At 38.6% G+C, this 13,536-nt stretch overlaps 1 protein-coding gene across 4 annotated transcripts in view; it reads right to left on the bottom strand.

The window, feature by feature from the left end:
* Positions 1-4,261: 4,261 nt before the first annotated feature.
* IPO8 (importin 8) overlaps positions 4,262-13,536 on the bottom strand; it is a 66,664-nt gene continuing 57,389 nt past the window's right edge. For all 4 annotated transcript variants that reach the window (XM_061417499.1, XM_061417500.1, XM_061417502.1 and 1 more), the window contains 3 exons: positions 10,533-10,736; positions 7,331-7,447; positions 4,262-6,253 (listed from right to left, as the gene is read on the bottom strand). In XM_061417499.1, the coding sequence (XP_061273483.1) occupies positions 6,156-6,253; positions 7,331-7,447; positions 10,533-10,736 (419 nt within the window). In that variant the 3' untranslated portion in view covers positions 4,262-6,155. The remainder of the gene's footprint in view (positions 6,254-7,330; positions 7,448-10,532; positions 10,737-13,536) is intronic.

The following is a 13,536-nucleotide window of genomic DNA, read 5'->3' as shown; positions in this document are numbered from 1 at the left end:
ACTGAACCTAAGAGAGCAGAGGAAAAGTTTTTCCTCAATACATTGTTATGCCATAAATGTCGCTCCAATGACATTTACATACACACACACACACACACACACACTATATATATATGTAAATATAATCAAATGCTTTTAAACAGCATGTCTAAACTTTGTTTTGAAAGTGTCACAGGTTAAAAACTGCCTTGAGTACCACACATACAATCTTATAGAAGCATGCAGTGGGAAGCTAGATCCACCATACTGAAATGCTCTTTGTAGCATTCAATAACTGAAGGGCTACTTCAGTTATTAAGGTACATTGCTAATCACAGAACAACTGGACCATGTTGCTTTCATTCCATTACAATTTCTCATAGAGGGTCTGTCAAACTTGATTGACAGCATAATCCATTACCCTAATTTAGCGGTTCTCCACAAGGGAGAATAAAAAAACAATGTCACCAAATAACCATCAGCAAGTGACAGCTCAACAAAAGACCTAGGGAGGCAAATGCCTGTGTTATTATATTACAAGAGCAATTCTGTTCTAGTGTTTAAGCCCCACAGTCAATTCTAAACACAGATGTCTCTGAAAATCAAATTTCCAAGTTGAATATAAACAGGATGCAGTAAAAATAGAGCCCAAGGGCAGAGACACACGTCCAAACTTGTGAATCTTTTTGAAAGGGACTGAGAAGTAGCTTTACAGCAATGCAAGATCATCATGCATGTAAAAGTGATCTGCGGACAAACTGCACTGCATGAGTTTGTACAGCTGACCCACGGGGTCAGTATAACTCAAGATAATGTCTGAACACACAAAAAAATTAATTCAGTCATGGTTTCAACTGATACTTCATGACAATAAAAACATAGCCTATAAACAGCACCATGCCTTTTTATTTATAGAAAGTTTCACGTTAAACAATAAAGCTGACTAAAAATTAAAATAAAGGATAATACCTGAGAACAAACACCTAACATCCATAAACAAGATGTAAACTGAATCTAATCTGCAGGTTCTTTCATATCTGTTTTTAGATACAGTTCAGTTTGAAAGTAGAAAATCTAGATTATTTTAGGAAAATTCAGTTATTATAGTCAGTCTTCAAACTATTGTAGAATCTTGGGGTGGGGAGAAATCTTGGAAAATATCTAGTGCTACCTCATATCAGATGTCAGCATTCTATTTCCTGGCAATCCAGGGTGTATTATTTATTCATAGTAGAAAGTATAGGAGAGTTTTTGTAAACAGTGTATTAGTTATTTATAGCAGCATAACAAAATGTCACCAAACAGCTAGAATCAACAGTCATTTATTGTCTGTGTCTGAGAATCAGGAATCTAGGAGTGGCTTGGTTGGATGCGTATGATTTAGGGTCCTTCATGAGGTTATTACAGTCAAGCTGTCAGCCAGGCCTGTGATCGCTGAAGACTTGACAAGCTTGAAGATCTATTTCCTAAATCATGCTGTGTCTCCTGGCAGGCTTCATTCAGCTCCTCACCATATGGTCCTCACCATAGGGCCACTCACAACATGGCTCCCACCAGAGCACATGGAGAGAGGGAGAGAGAAAACACATCCAAGACGTTAAGTCACGTATTTTTATAATCTAATCTTGGAAGTGACACACCATAATTTCTACATGCTATAGCTCTCACAGCTTAACTGTGGAACAATCTGAGAGGGAGCAACCCAAGAGATATCAAAGCTCGTTGTGGGCAATCGTGGAAGCTGGCTACCACAGCAAGTAGACTCCATCTGGAGTCACACAGCTCTCTAGATCCAAAGTCTGGGTTGTACCATATTCATCAAAACTTGATTGGAAGCAAAGAATGAAGGCCTGTCAGATGCTGGCATGTTGAGAGAGTAAACAATCTGCTTATTTAACTTGTCACTGCCTCAGGGAATCTCTGGTGAAAGTGCCCAACCACAGCCCCACGAAGGGGCTGGCCAGAGGGTGTGTCCTGGAACTCCCGCTGTCGGGAGAGCTGACCTCACTGGGACGCCCAGGAAACAGGGCGCCAGCTGATGACAGTTTCCAAATACAGCTCATTTACCAACTAGTGAAATGAAAACCAGTTTTATTGTTCCCACCAAAGTAGAAAAGATAAACACTTCCTGCTGATATCTACTGATGTCAAACATTGTTTTATGTGGAAAATGCCCCTAATTTTGGCACCACCTAGCTGAGGGTTGTCTTATATCAGCAGCTGCAGGAAGCTAAAAACTGAGAAATTGAGTTTGTAGTTTTCGTTATTGGGAATGACCAGTATTGGGTTACCTGGCTTGGAAAACTGTGTGTAATAAATGTATAGAAGTCTCTTATTTTGAAAATATTTGTATACAGTATCTATTAATAAAAAATTTCTCCCCAACTTCACCAAATAAATATTGAGTAAACACATAAACAGTACTAGGTTAAAGGGGAGACCAAATTATTAACCTTTTTTAAATAATTGCTTGAGAATTCACTGGGTGGTCCAGTGGTTAGGACATGGTGCTTTCACTGACATGGCCTGGGTTCAATCTCTGGTCTAAGAAATAAGATCCAAGAAGCTGAGAGATATGACAAATAAATATTTGTTGCACAGCAGCCAGGCACAGAAATAATTCAATTTTAGGTGGGATGTTTCAAGTCCCCCTGAATTCTCCAGTCTAGTTATTAGTCTTCTTTGTGGGGACTTGGTACCAATGATGGACTTCTCCAATGGCTCAGCTGGTAAAGAATCCGCCTGCCAATGCAGGAGACTCAAGAGACGCAGGTTAGAACCCCAGGTCAGGAAGATCCCTGGAGTAGGAAGTGGCAACCCACTCCAATATTCTTGCCTGCAAAATTCCATGGACAGAGAGCCTGGTGGGCTACAGTCTATGGGATCACAAAGAGTTGGACACAATTGAGCAACTAAGCACGCACGCTCTCTAAGGTCACTCCTGCCTGAATTGCTCTTAGCTCCAGGTATATTCCAGACCCTCTGTGAAGCCTCTGATTCTTAGCTCTTGAGAGATATCCACGTACTGCTTGAATCTTTTTTTCAAACTGGATGATCTCCAAGGTGAACTTCCTCTCAGGTGCTCTGTAGGGAGCATGGGCCTTCACTCACCTTCCCCCTTGATGGAAGAGTCGTGCAGACCCTCTCACAACACAGCCCTCTTCTCTCTGCCAGCACTGCTGTCTGCCCCAGACTCTCCTGCCACTCAACCCACCGCTGCATACACAATCTCTCTCCTGGCTACAGAATTGGCCATGGTTGCACTGGTGTTTGTGCTTCTTCTTAAAAATACAGCCCAACCTTTCATTCACTGACTTTGTGGTCTTAGTCACTAATGGACTGCCTGAGATGTTTCCAATCCACTTGTACACTAATCTCAGTGGAGAGAGTGAAACAGGAGCAGGATGGATTTCCACTTAAGGCTTATCTGAACTTTTTTTTTTTTTAAAGATGAAACATGTGCGCACGCACGCACACACACACACACACACAAAACTGGCAGGCTCTGATCACACGGAGAAATTTCCTTTGATTTCCTCCATAAATGTATTGCAATTTTCAACCTCCACTGTTGAACAGAAAACTGGACTGTAATTCACTATATTAAACAAATAACCTAATTTATTTTCTTTCTTTGTAATTTTCACAGATGAACAATTTACTGGTTCAGTGCAGTCTTAACATAAATCAGAGGTAGGGAGGAGAAGCTTACTGTCATGCTAGGTAAATATTTGAGAAACAAAAGGCCAGCACTTACCATTCCACTGTTTCAACTGCTCCTAATTTGATGGCCACCCATCAAAAAACTGGGGCTTCCCAGGTGGCACAGTGGCAAAATATCCACCTACCAATGCAGGAGACACAAGAGACTTGGGTTTGATCCCTGAGTCAGAAAGATCCCCTACAGGAGGAAGTGGTAACTCACTCCAGTATTCTTGCCTGAAAAATCCCATGGACAGAGGAACCTGGGCGACAGTCCATGGGGTTGCAAAGAATCAGACATGACTTAGCATGCACATACACATCAGAAAATGGCTCCACTTTTCCTTTTCTTCAGGGTCCTGATGTGGTTGAATGATCTTGCTTTTTCAGAGCATCTGCAGTTCTCATTTGGACACCTTGGTTTATAAGATGGGCTCTTGTCCCCAAACACTCCCCACTCTTTAGCTGTTTCTGATGAGCCCTTTTTATCCTCCCCAACCTATGCCCACCTTGCTTCAGGTCCCCAGGAGTCAGGAATACATCCTGATGGGTGTTTCAGAAAATATTTCACACAGAGGAGTTCAGGATCCTGGGAATCAGCCCGCATTTTATTATACATTCATATGAGTTCCTGCATTTCCAAGGTTATCAGATCACATTCAGGTTAGCACTGCTGGTAACAAAACTGTACAACTACCCTGGCTTCAAAAACAAGATAGGATGATACACATTAACACTTCTTTCCCTTTAATACTGCAGGAGACAATACATCACAAAAATAAAATCACATGCCTTTTACAATCCAGTGTGAAGGCATATTATGTTAAAATTAAACCATTTGGGACATAAGGAGAATAAGAAGAGTTTCAAAGCTTAAGATGTTAACAATTTCCCCTAATGCCATCTTTCTCTTCTAACTCCCATTTGGCACACTATCAGTGCCTTGGGATGAGTGGGGCAGAGGAAAGCAGGGGATCATTTAACTGAAACTCATGGCTTCTTGGGCTACTTCTGTAAAATCTACTTAAATAACCTAAAATTCTAAAAACAGTTCATATTAACAAGGGATGGTAATCTAGAAAGCACCTGGAGGAAATTCCTCCAGTCACTGATGGAAAATATAAGCTGCAAACAGTTCATAAAAAAGGACAACTGTATCATATCCAGAAATATATTAAGTTCTGAAAATCCATTTTCACTTTACAGAATGAAAACACTATGACCCATGTTCTGGCACTGAATCAGTTCAGAAAAACAGCTGTAACCTCTATCTGTAATATTTCTCTTGGGCTATCTTGCATAATTACAATGTAAGAGTGCAGTGACCAATATCCCAACCCCTGAAAAATAGAAGCCAAACTGAGCTAAAATAAAAACAGATTCAGTTCAGATTAGATAGGAGAAAAGTCAGATGTGTGAGAAAGCAAGAAGTTAGATTTACTTGGGTCTTTTTCCTAGATAAAAAATACTGTTACAAAATGTTCTGGACCCAGGTCCAACACAGCTGGAATGATAAGTTATTGACAATGCAAGCCCCCATCCAGAAAGACAGCATGCTTATGCAGCACCTTTCTCTTAGAAGTTCAATGTGCTTTAGCATAATTATCAATTAACTGCATAATTAAGTACATGATTCAGAAAATACTCGGACTTATTGTTAATTCCAGTGACTAAGGAGTCCCTGCCACTTGCTGCCAAGAAATTTTTGAGTCCTGAACTTACCAGGTTATGAATGAAATCAATACTCATATAGATTGATTCAAAAGAAATACTACCCCTTTCAGGGCTGAAAAATATGACAGAAGAGAGAATAAGACACTTCTTAGGAAAGCCACATCCTTAGGAAAAAACACATTATGAAAAACCAGAGCCAGTGCATATTGTACAACCCCTGAAGAAAGCCCCCAGCAGCAGGGGGATCAAGGGGAGCAGTGATGATTTTGAAACCAGAGTGACTCATAGCTAACTGTCTAACAGGAAATTCACATAGTAAAATACAGAATAAATCAACATATAGCCAAGGTTTACATTTATCTAGAAATATGTTTTATGCTTTAAAAAAAATTGCAACACACTCCAAAAAAATTTTTTTTCAGATAATTCATGTACAACAGAAGGCACTGTTATTCGCATAAATCCATTGATTCTGCATGGCAAAACCTGAGACGTGCAATTCCATCCAATCCTCTAAATCCACCTTGGTCGTTCATCCTTTGGAGCATATGCTTTGTCCTTTTCAGTCCTATGATTTTGTTTTTCTTTAATTTCATACATTACAGTAGCTGCTTAAAATATATATTTCAGGGTGAGAAAGATCAAAGGGGACACAGGGGCAGAGAAAGGTGCTGCCAGAGGCCAAATGTAACTGGCACAGCAGGTGGCGCCAACAGCAGCCCCTCCCAGCTCTACTGACCCTCTCCTTCCAGCTGACGTTCAATGTAATAATGACGTTTGGTCAGTTGGTGCTCCTTCTTTCAGTTGTTGGTGGGCATAGTCCCAAAATTAAATGCAGAAAGGACTCCTTTGTTTTCAAAGGTGAAGCCTCCCTGTTGTTCAATCTTCTTCTTTGCCTCTAGAATTTGAAGAGAAAGCAGGGAAAAGAGAAAAGTATCTAAGGTGACAAAGTTGGAAATATCCTCAAAGGAGCCAGATTCTTTAGAGTTAGCGCTGTGAAGGAATGTGAATCGTGGTATTAATTATTCTGCCCAATTGAACACTAGCCTTTAACAAACCCATGTCAGTAAGTACCATCGTCCAGGTATCTGGGGATATGTAACCCACAGACACATAGGATATAGAGGGCCCACTGCACCACACCATTTTAACAAGGAACTTGAGCATCCTAGGATTTTGGTATTTGAGGGGAGCCCAGGAACCAATCCCCTCTGAAGATACTGAGGAATGACTGCAATTATAATCTCTATTTTGGAAAAACTGTTTGCTAAAACTGAGCAAGATAAAAACAAGGCTCAAAGCCATAGTGTCTACTCCTAAAAGGGCACACTCACTTCTCCCATCAGGAGAGGCGATACAGAATCTAGGCAGGACTGAAGTCTAAAGTCCATGCAGAAGAACCTGGGTTCTAAACTCTAGATTCCTATTCCATAATGTCTTCCACTAAAATACTTCTGTAATTACAAAATCTTCCATTAATTTTCCAGAAGTGACCATAATAATGTCTGCATAAAATAATTTCTCTAGCTCAAAAACTGAAAATCAACAAGAACCACCAACTTCTACATAAAGCCCAACAAAAAGAAACGGAGAGTATTTCATTTCTAGAAATATAAGGTCCTTATAAGAACTCATAAAATGCCTCTGGTTCACTGTTTAGATGGTTAGGTGGGTGACCCAGCTGGTTAACTCTCCTTTAGCAAGATTCATCCCACCTTTATGTCTTACCTTTGGCTCCAAAATAGGATAAAGGTGTGAATAAGAACACTACTGAAGACAGATGTTAACACAGGGTGTTTTGCAAAAGTATCGTAAGTGATTAAAAAGATCATAAAATAATGATAATTTCTTATTATCTTGAAAGGTTGGCCTCTAAAAACAAATTTTAGAACAGTATTTAGGTGCCACCAGGCTGGTAAAAATAAAGGCTGACTACCGACACATGCGCTCCGATCAGAAAATCATGCTGGCTGACCTGCCACTGTCCTCCGGTGCTCGGCCAATGTGTACACCTCCTGCAGCGCCCTCCTCTGATCCTCACTGAGTGGCGCCATCAGCAGTTGATACCACGCAGCATCCCGATTCTGCACAGCTGTTGTAATGCGGAGTGTTTCAGGGAAGAAGGAATGATAAGGGAGTCCAGTGACAATTATTATTTCAGATAATAACTAATGATATAACCAAATTACAATGAAATGATAACAGACAATAGGTGATAAAACTTATTCCAACAAAGAATGACTCCTGAGTACTCACTTTAGTACTCAACCTGTGGGGCTACAAGGGAAGGTTGAAGTGAAGTGAAAGTCGGCCAGTCGTGCCTGACTCTTTACGACCCCATGGACTATATATATAATTCTCCAGGCCAGAATACGGGTGTGGGTAGCCTTTCCCTTCTCCAGGGGATCTTCCCAACCCAAGGATTGAACCCAGGTCTTCGCATTGCAGGTGGATTCTTTACCAGCTGAGCCACAAGGGAAGCCCCTTGTGGAAGGGTTGAAACACCACAAATCTCTCCTTTGCCTAGTTCTCTGCCTCCTTTGCCATCTCCTCTTCTTCTTGGGGTTTCACTAACTATGAAAGCTCCCTAAAATCCAGATCATGGGAAACACTTTACTCACTTGTTATCATTTTCCTCAGGAATTCTCATGCTGCCGGCACATGCCACATGCTACCTGCATCTACACCAAAACCTCAAATTTGTACCTTTAGGCAAAACTGTTCACTAAACTTCCTGGACTTTTACATTGGATAGGTCACCTGAAACTCAGCACAACTATAACCAAATTTAACATTTACCTCTCAAACTCTCCTTGGATCTCCCCATTTCCATCACTAGTTCTTTTAGTCTCCTAGTCAACCACTGTCATACCCTCTCCACATCCAATTCTGTGCTGCTTTCTTGATGGTTTTTACCTATATGCTTTTTTCATCAAATGCCATCCTTTCTCTCGAGGGCCCTAATTACATAAAGCAATTTCCTAACATTTGGTTCCCAAGTCTAGTCCACTTCAGTTCTTTTTGGACCTTATCAATAGATAATAGCCCTGAAAGAAACTACCACATCCCCAAGATCACTTCCTTATACAAAAATATTCAACAACACTCTAATCGGCAATGCGATAAAGACAACCTCAGTCCAGAATCCAAGGCTGGTACAATTTGGTACAATTTTACCACTTCACAGAGACTTAAGCAGTGGTCCCTATGTGCTGACTGAGCCAAAGCTGGTTGCCTGTCTCTTGAGGAGCATTTTCAAAATACATATCCTGAGATCCCACCCAAGACCAAAGAGCTTCTTTGTTGCTTATGATGAACACCCAGGTCCAGTAGCAACTGCCTTAGAGAACACCCTCTGCATTTCAATTTCCACATTTATGCTCTTTATCTTCCTCATATTTTGGAATATCATTCCCTGGACTCTCAAACTCTTGTTCCTGCTAAATTTCAATAAAACATAGAGGTGATTCATTAATGGTATTTGTAATTAGCAATATATTGGCATACTACATAATGCCAGTATATTAGGCTACCACTACATTGTTAGTACCAAGATTACCGGGAGAAATATCAATAACCTCAGATATGCAGATGACACCACCCTTATGGCAGAAAGTGAAGAGGAACTCAAAAGCCTGTTGATGAAGGTGAAAGTGAAGAGTGAAAAAGTTGGCTTAAAGCTCAACATTCAGAAAACGAAGATCATAGCATCCGGTCCCATCACTTCATGGGAAATAGATGGGGAAACAGTGGAAACAGTGTCAAACTTTATTTTGGGGGGCTGCAAAATCACTGCAGATGGTGACTGCAGCCATGAAATTAAAAGATGCTTATTCCTTGGAAGGAAAGTTATGACCAACCTAGATAGCATATTGAAAAGCAGAGACATTACTTTGCCAACAAAGGTCTGTCTAGTCAAGGCTATGGTTTTTCCTGTGATCATGTATGGACGTGACAGTTGGACTGTGAAGAAGCCTGAGCACCGAAGAATTGATGCTTTTGAACTGTGGTGTTGGAGAAGACTCTTGAGAGTCCCTTGGACTGCAAGGAGATCCAACCAGTCCATTCTGAAGGAGATCAGCCCTGGGATTTCTTTGGAAGGAATGATGCTGAAGCTGAAACTCCAGTACTTTGGCCACCTCATGCGAAGATTTGACTCATTGGAAAAACTCTGATGCTGGGAAGGATTGGGGGCAGGAGGAGAAGGGGACGACAGAGGATGAGATGGCTGGATGGCATCACTGACTAGATGGACGTGAGTCTGAGTGAACTCCAGGAGTTGGTGATGGACAGGGAGGCCTGGTGTGCTGCAATTCATGGGGTCGTAAAGAGTCGGACACAACTGAGCAACTGAACTGAACTGAACCTTGTTAGTATTAACAACAATATTTTAGGGTTGGTGTTCAAATTGAACAAGGATGTTCAATTTAATATTCTTTATAACAGCAAAGAAACAAAAACTGGAAATATCCTGTATGTCCATCAGTGGAAATAAGCTAAATTATGATACTGCCATAGAAATACAATGTAACTATCAAACAACCCATATAGTGGGATTTCTTTTCATTATACCTTGTTTATAATAATTTTCCAAATATTCTCATTGGTTTATTACTTATTTTTAATTCTGTAAGTTTTCTATTTATGTATCTCATTCTTATACAAGGTTATTGGTCTTATTCATTTATAGAAGGTTTCTGTAATCTGTGGATCTTACATGACAGTATTTTCTTCCAATCTTTTATGAGTACTTTAACTGTATTTCTAGTATCCTTTGCTGTAAAAAATTGGTATATTGCTTATATAGTTAAAAATTTACTCTCTTATGGACCCCATTCCTTCCCATGGGGATTATGAATTGCTGATAAGTTTATGGCCACAATTTTTAAGCAAAATATGTGAGATACTTCATTCTGTAAAAATCTTTGTTTATACCTAGAGGATGAACAATATATACAGATACTCTTGCCTTAAATCACTATTATAAGGATATCCTGCAACCTAACCCTGACATTATGCTATCTGCTCTCATTTTATGTATGTTTGGGGATTTCTATAATTAAAAATAAATACAATTTTTACAGGGAATCCTAAACCAATTTGGGGTAGACCCCCAAACAACTTCTAAAAGATGGAAATGAAAAACATATTTGATGATTCAGGGAGTAACAACATACTCAGCAAAGCTTGTGTAAAAAATTGATATTCATCCACACTATTGTCAAGGTCCAGCGGAGTACTGAATCCCTCAAGAGCAGTTTCTTCCAACACTTCTTCATCCCAGTCATCATCATCTTCCTCTTCATCTTCACCTCTTCCATTATTTGACTGCATTGCTTGAGCAGTTACATTAGTCTCCTCTTCATCACTTGAAATCTCTTCTGTGAATCCATTATTTATTCAAAAGGAATCAAATCACATAAGGACAAAAGATAAATCCAAATGAAAACAAAAATTATAAAGTGACATTCTAGAAATGGAAAAACTATCAAATAATTTTATGTAAAATTATAAAAATAAACCTTACCTTTACTATAGCTTGCTAAATTGAAAATGACTTTATCTTCCTCGTTTAAAACAATTTCTAACTATCTCTAAATCTGTGATCTAGATGAACTATTATTACTGTTTTACTATGGCTGCTTCATATCCATTAATATAAAAATACTATTTAGCCACAGATTCCCAAATTAACCTTTTTGTAAAAAAAAAAAAAAGACATAAAATGATTGTGTACTCAGTGCATGTGTTTTAAACAACAATGACCTCCCATTGAGAATGTGAGTCTCTTAACAATTAACTAAGATATTGCTGCTGCTACTGCTGCTAAGTCGCTTCAGTGCGACCCCATGGACTGCAGCCCACCAGGCTTCTCCATCCATGGGATTCTCCAGGCAAGAACACTGGAGTGGGTTGCCATTTCCTTCTCCAACTAAGCTATTAATAATTACCAATTGCTTGGAAATGCTCAAATGAAGAGGTCATTTCAGCTAACAGAAACAGAAACGTTTAGAAATATTAAAGAAAAATAATTAGCTACACATGGGTTAAAAAGTTGACAGCTGAACTGTGTATCTCCATAGACTGAGTTTCTATTTTCAGGGCCAGTCTGTTCCAGACAGACCAGTACTGTAAATAACTGGAAGATACTAAATGCAGGGCAAAAATCAATCTAAGAGGAAAAACCTGGAGTAAACTTAAACCAGGCATTATTAATCTAAATCTAGTTCTATAAAACATACCATATTGAAGCACGTGTATTAAGCTGCAAAATAATTTTAGGGATAAGGCAAGAAACCATAGTTTTTACCACATACAAAAAAAAATTAAAAACTATATACAATGGATAATAATAAGACAGCAAGAGATACCTTTGTTGGTTAATGGTCATACACTTAAGTAGGCAATTCAATAAGAAAGTCTGGGATATTACTAAAAAATCTTCCCTCAAGTCTTAATAATTATAAGCCAAGAGAGACCAAAGTAAGAAATTAGAAAGAGTGCAACATACTGGAAAAAAAGAATTCTGATTGCTTGAAGAAACTAATTTCAGGGTTAAAGACACACACAGATGGAAATGTAGTTTGGCGGTTTTTCTAATGTGTCTAAATGAACATCAGACCACTTGAACTTAACAGATATCTACAGGACATTAGATCCCCAAAATGGTAGAATGCACATTCTTCCAAGTGCACGTGGAGCATTCTCCAGGACAGAACACATGCTAGGCCACAAAATAAGTCTCACCGAATGCAAAGGGATAGGAATTTTATTAAGCATTTTTTCAGACCACACTATGAAACTAGAAATCAATCACAGGTAGAAAAATGAAAAACATAAACACATGAAGACTAAACAACATGCTACTAAAACACCAATGGATGAATGAAAAAATCATAAAAGAAATCAGAAAATACCTTGAGACGAAAACAAAAACACAACTTTGCAAATTTACAAACACTGCAAAATTTAGGTTTACCTCAAGAAACAAGAAAAATATCAATAAACAGCCTAACCTACCATCTAAAAGAATAAAAAAAAGAACAAACAAAGCCTAAAGTCAGAAGAAAGAAATAATAAAGTTTAGAGGGGAAATAAATAAAATAGACCAAAAAAAAAATAGTAGAAAAGATCAAGAACTGTTTTTGAAAAATAAGCAAAATGTATAAGCCTTTAGTGGGAGGAAAAAAGAGAGGGCTCAAACAAATAAAACAAGAAATAAAAGAAATTGCAACTGATATCACAGAGATACCAAAAAAAATCATAAGTGAATGCTACAAATAGTTATAAGCCAACAAACTGAACAACCAAGAAGGAATGGAAACATTTCTAGAGATATACAACCTTCCAAAATTGAATAAGGAAGAAACAGACAATCTAAATAAAAAGATCACTCTAGTAAATTGAATTCATAATCAAAAAACTCCCAGCAAAAAGAAGTCCATGACTGGATGGCTTAACATGAAAACTCCTCCAAATGTATAAAGAAAAGCTAATACCTGTCCTCAAACTATTCCAAAAAGCCGAAGAGGGAGGAACACTCCCAAACTCATTCCACAGTGCCACCAAAAGCAAAGACACTACCAAAAAAAATAGAAAGAGAATTATAGGCTAATATTTCTGATGAATATCAATGCAAAAATCCTCAACAGAATTATTAGCAAACCAAATTCAACAACTTATAAAAAGGATCATACACAACAATCCAGTAAGATTTATTCCAGGAATGCAAAGATGACTCAATATCCACCAATCAATGTGATACACCACAAAAAAAAAAGAATAAAATCACATGATGATCATAATACCTACCAAAAAGCACTTGACAAAATTCAACATCCATTCGTGACAAAAATTCTCATCGAAGTAGGTATAGAGATAACATATCTCAACATAATAAAGGCTGTTTATGGCCAACCCACAGCTAACATCATATGGTACAGTGAAAGCTACAAGATTTTCCTCTAAATTCAGGAACAAGGTAAGGATGCCCATTCTTGCCACTTCTATTTAACATACTATTGGGAGGTGAGCCATGCAATCAGACAAGAAAAAGAAATAAGAAATAAAGGAATCCAAATTGGAAGGGAAGTAAAACTGTCACTATTTTCATATGCCATAATACTATATATAGAAAAGCATAAAGTCTCCACCAAAAAGCTTTTAGAACTAATAAATGAA

The sequence above is a fragment of the Bos javanicus genome, chromosome 5 (assembly GCF_032452875.1).
Source record: "Bos javanicus breed banteng chromosome 5, ARS-OSU_banteng_1.0, whole genome shotgun sequence".
Taxonomy (NCBI): Eukaryota; Metazoa; Chordata; class Mammalia; order Artiodactyla; family Bovidae; genus Bos; species Bos javanicus.
This window is presented reverse-complemented; position numbering and strand designations above follow the sequence as displayed.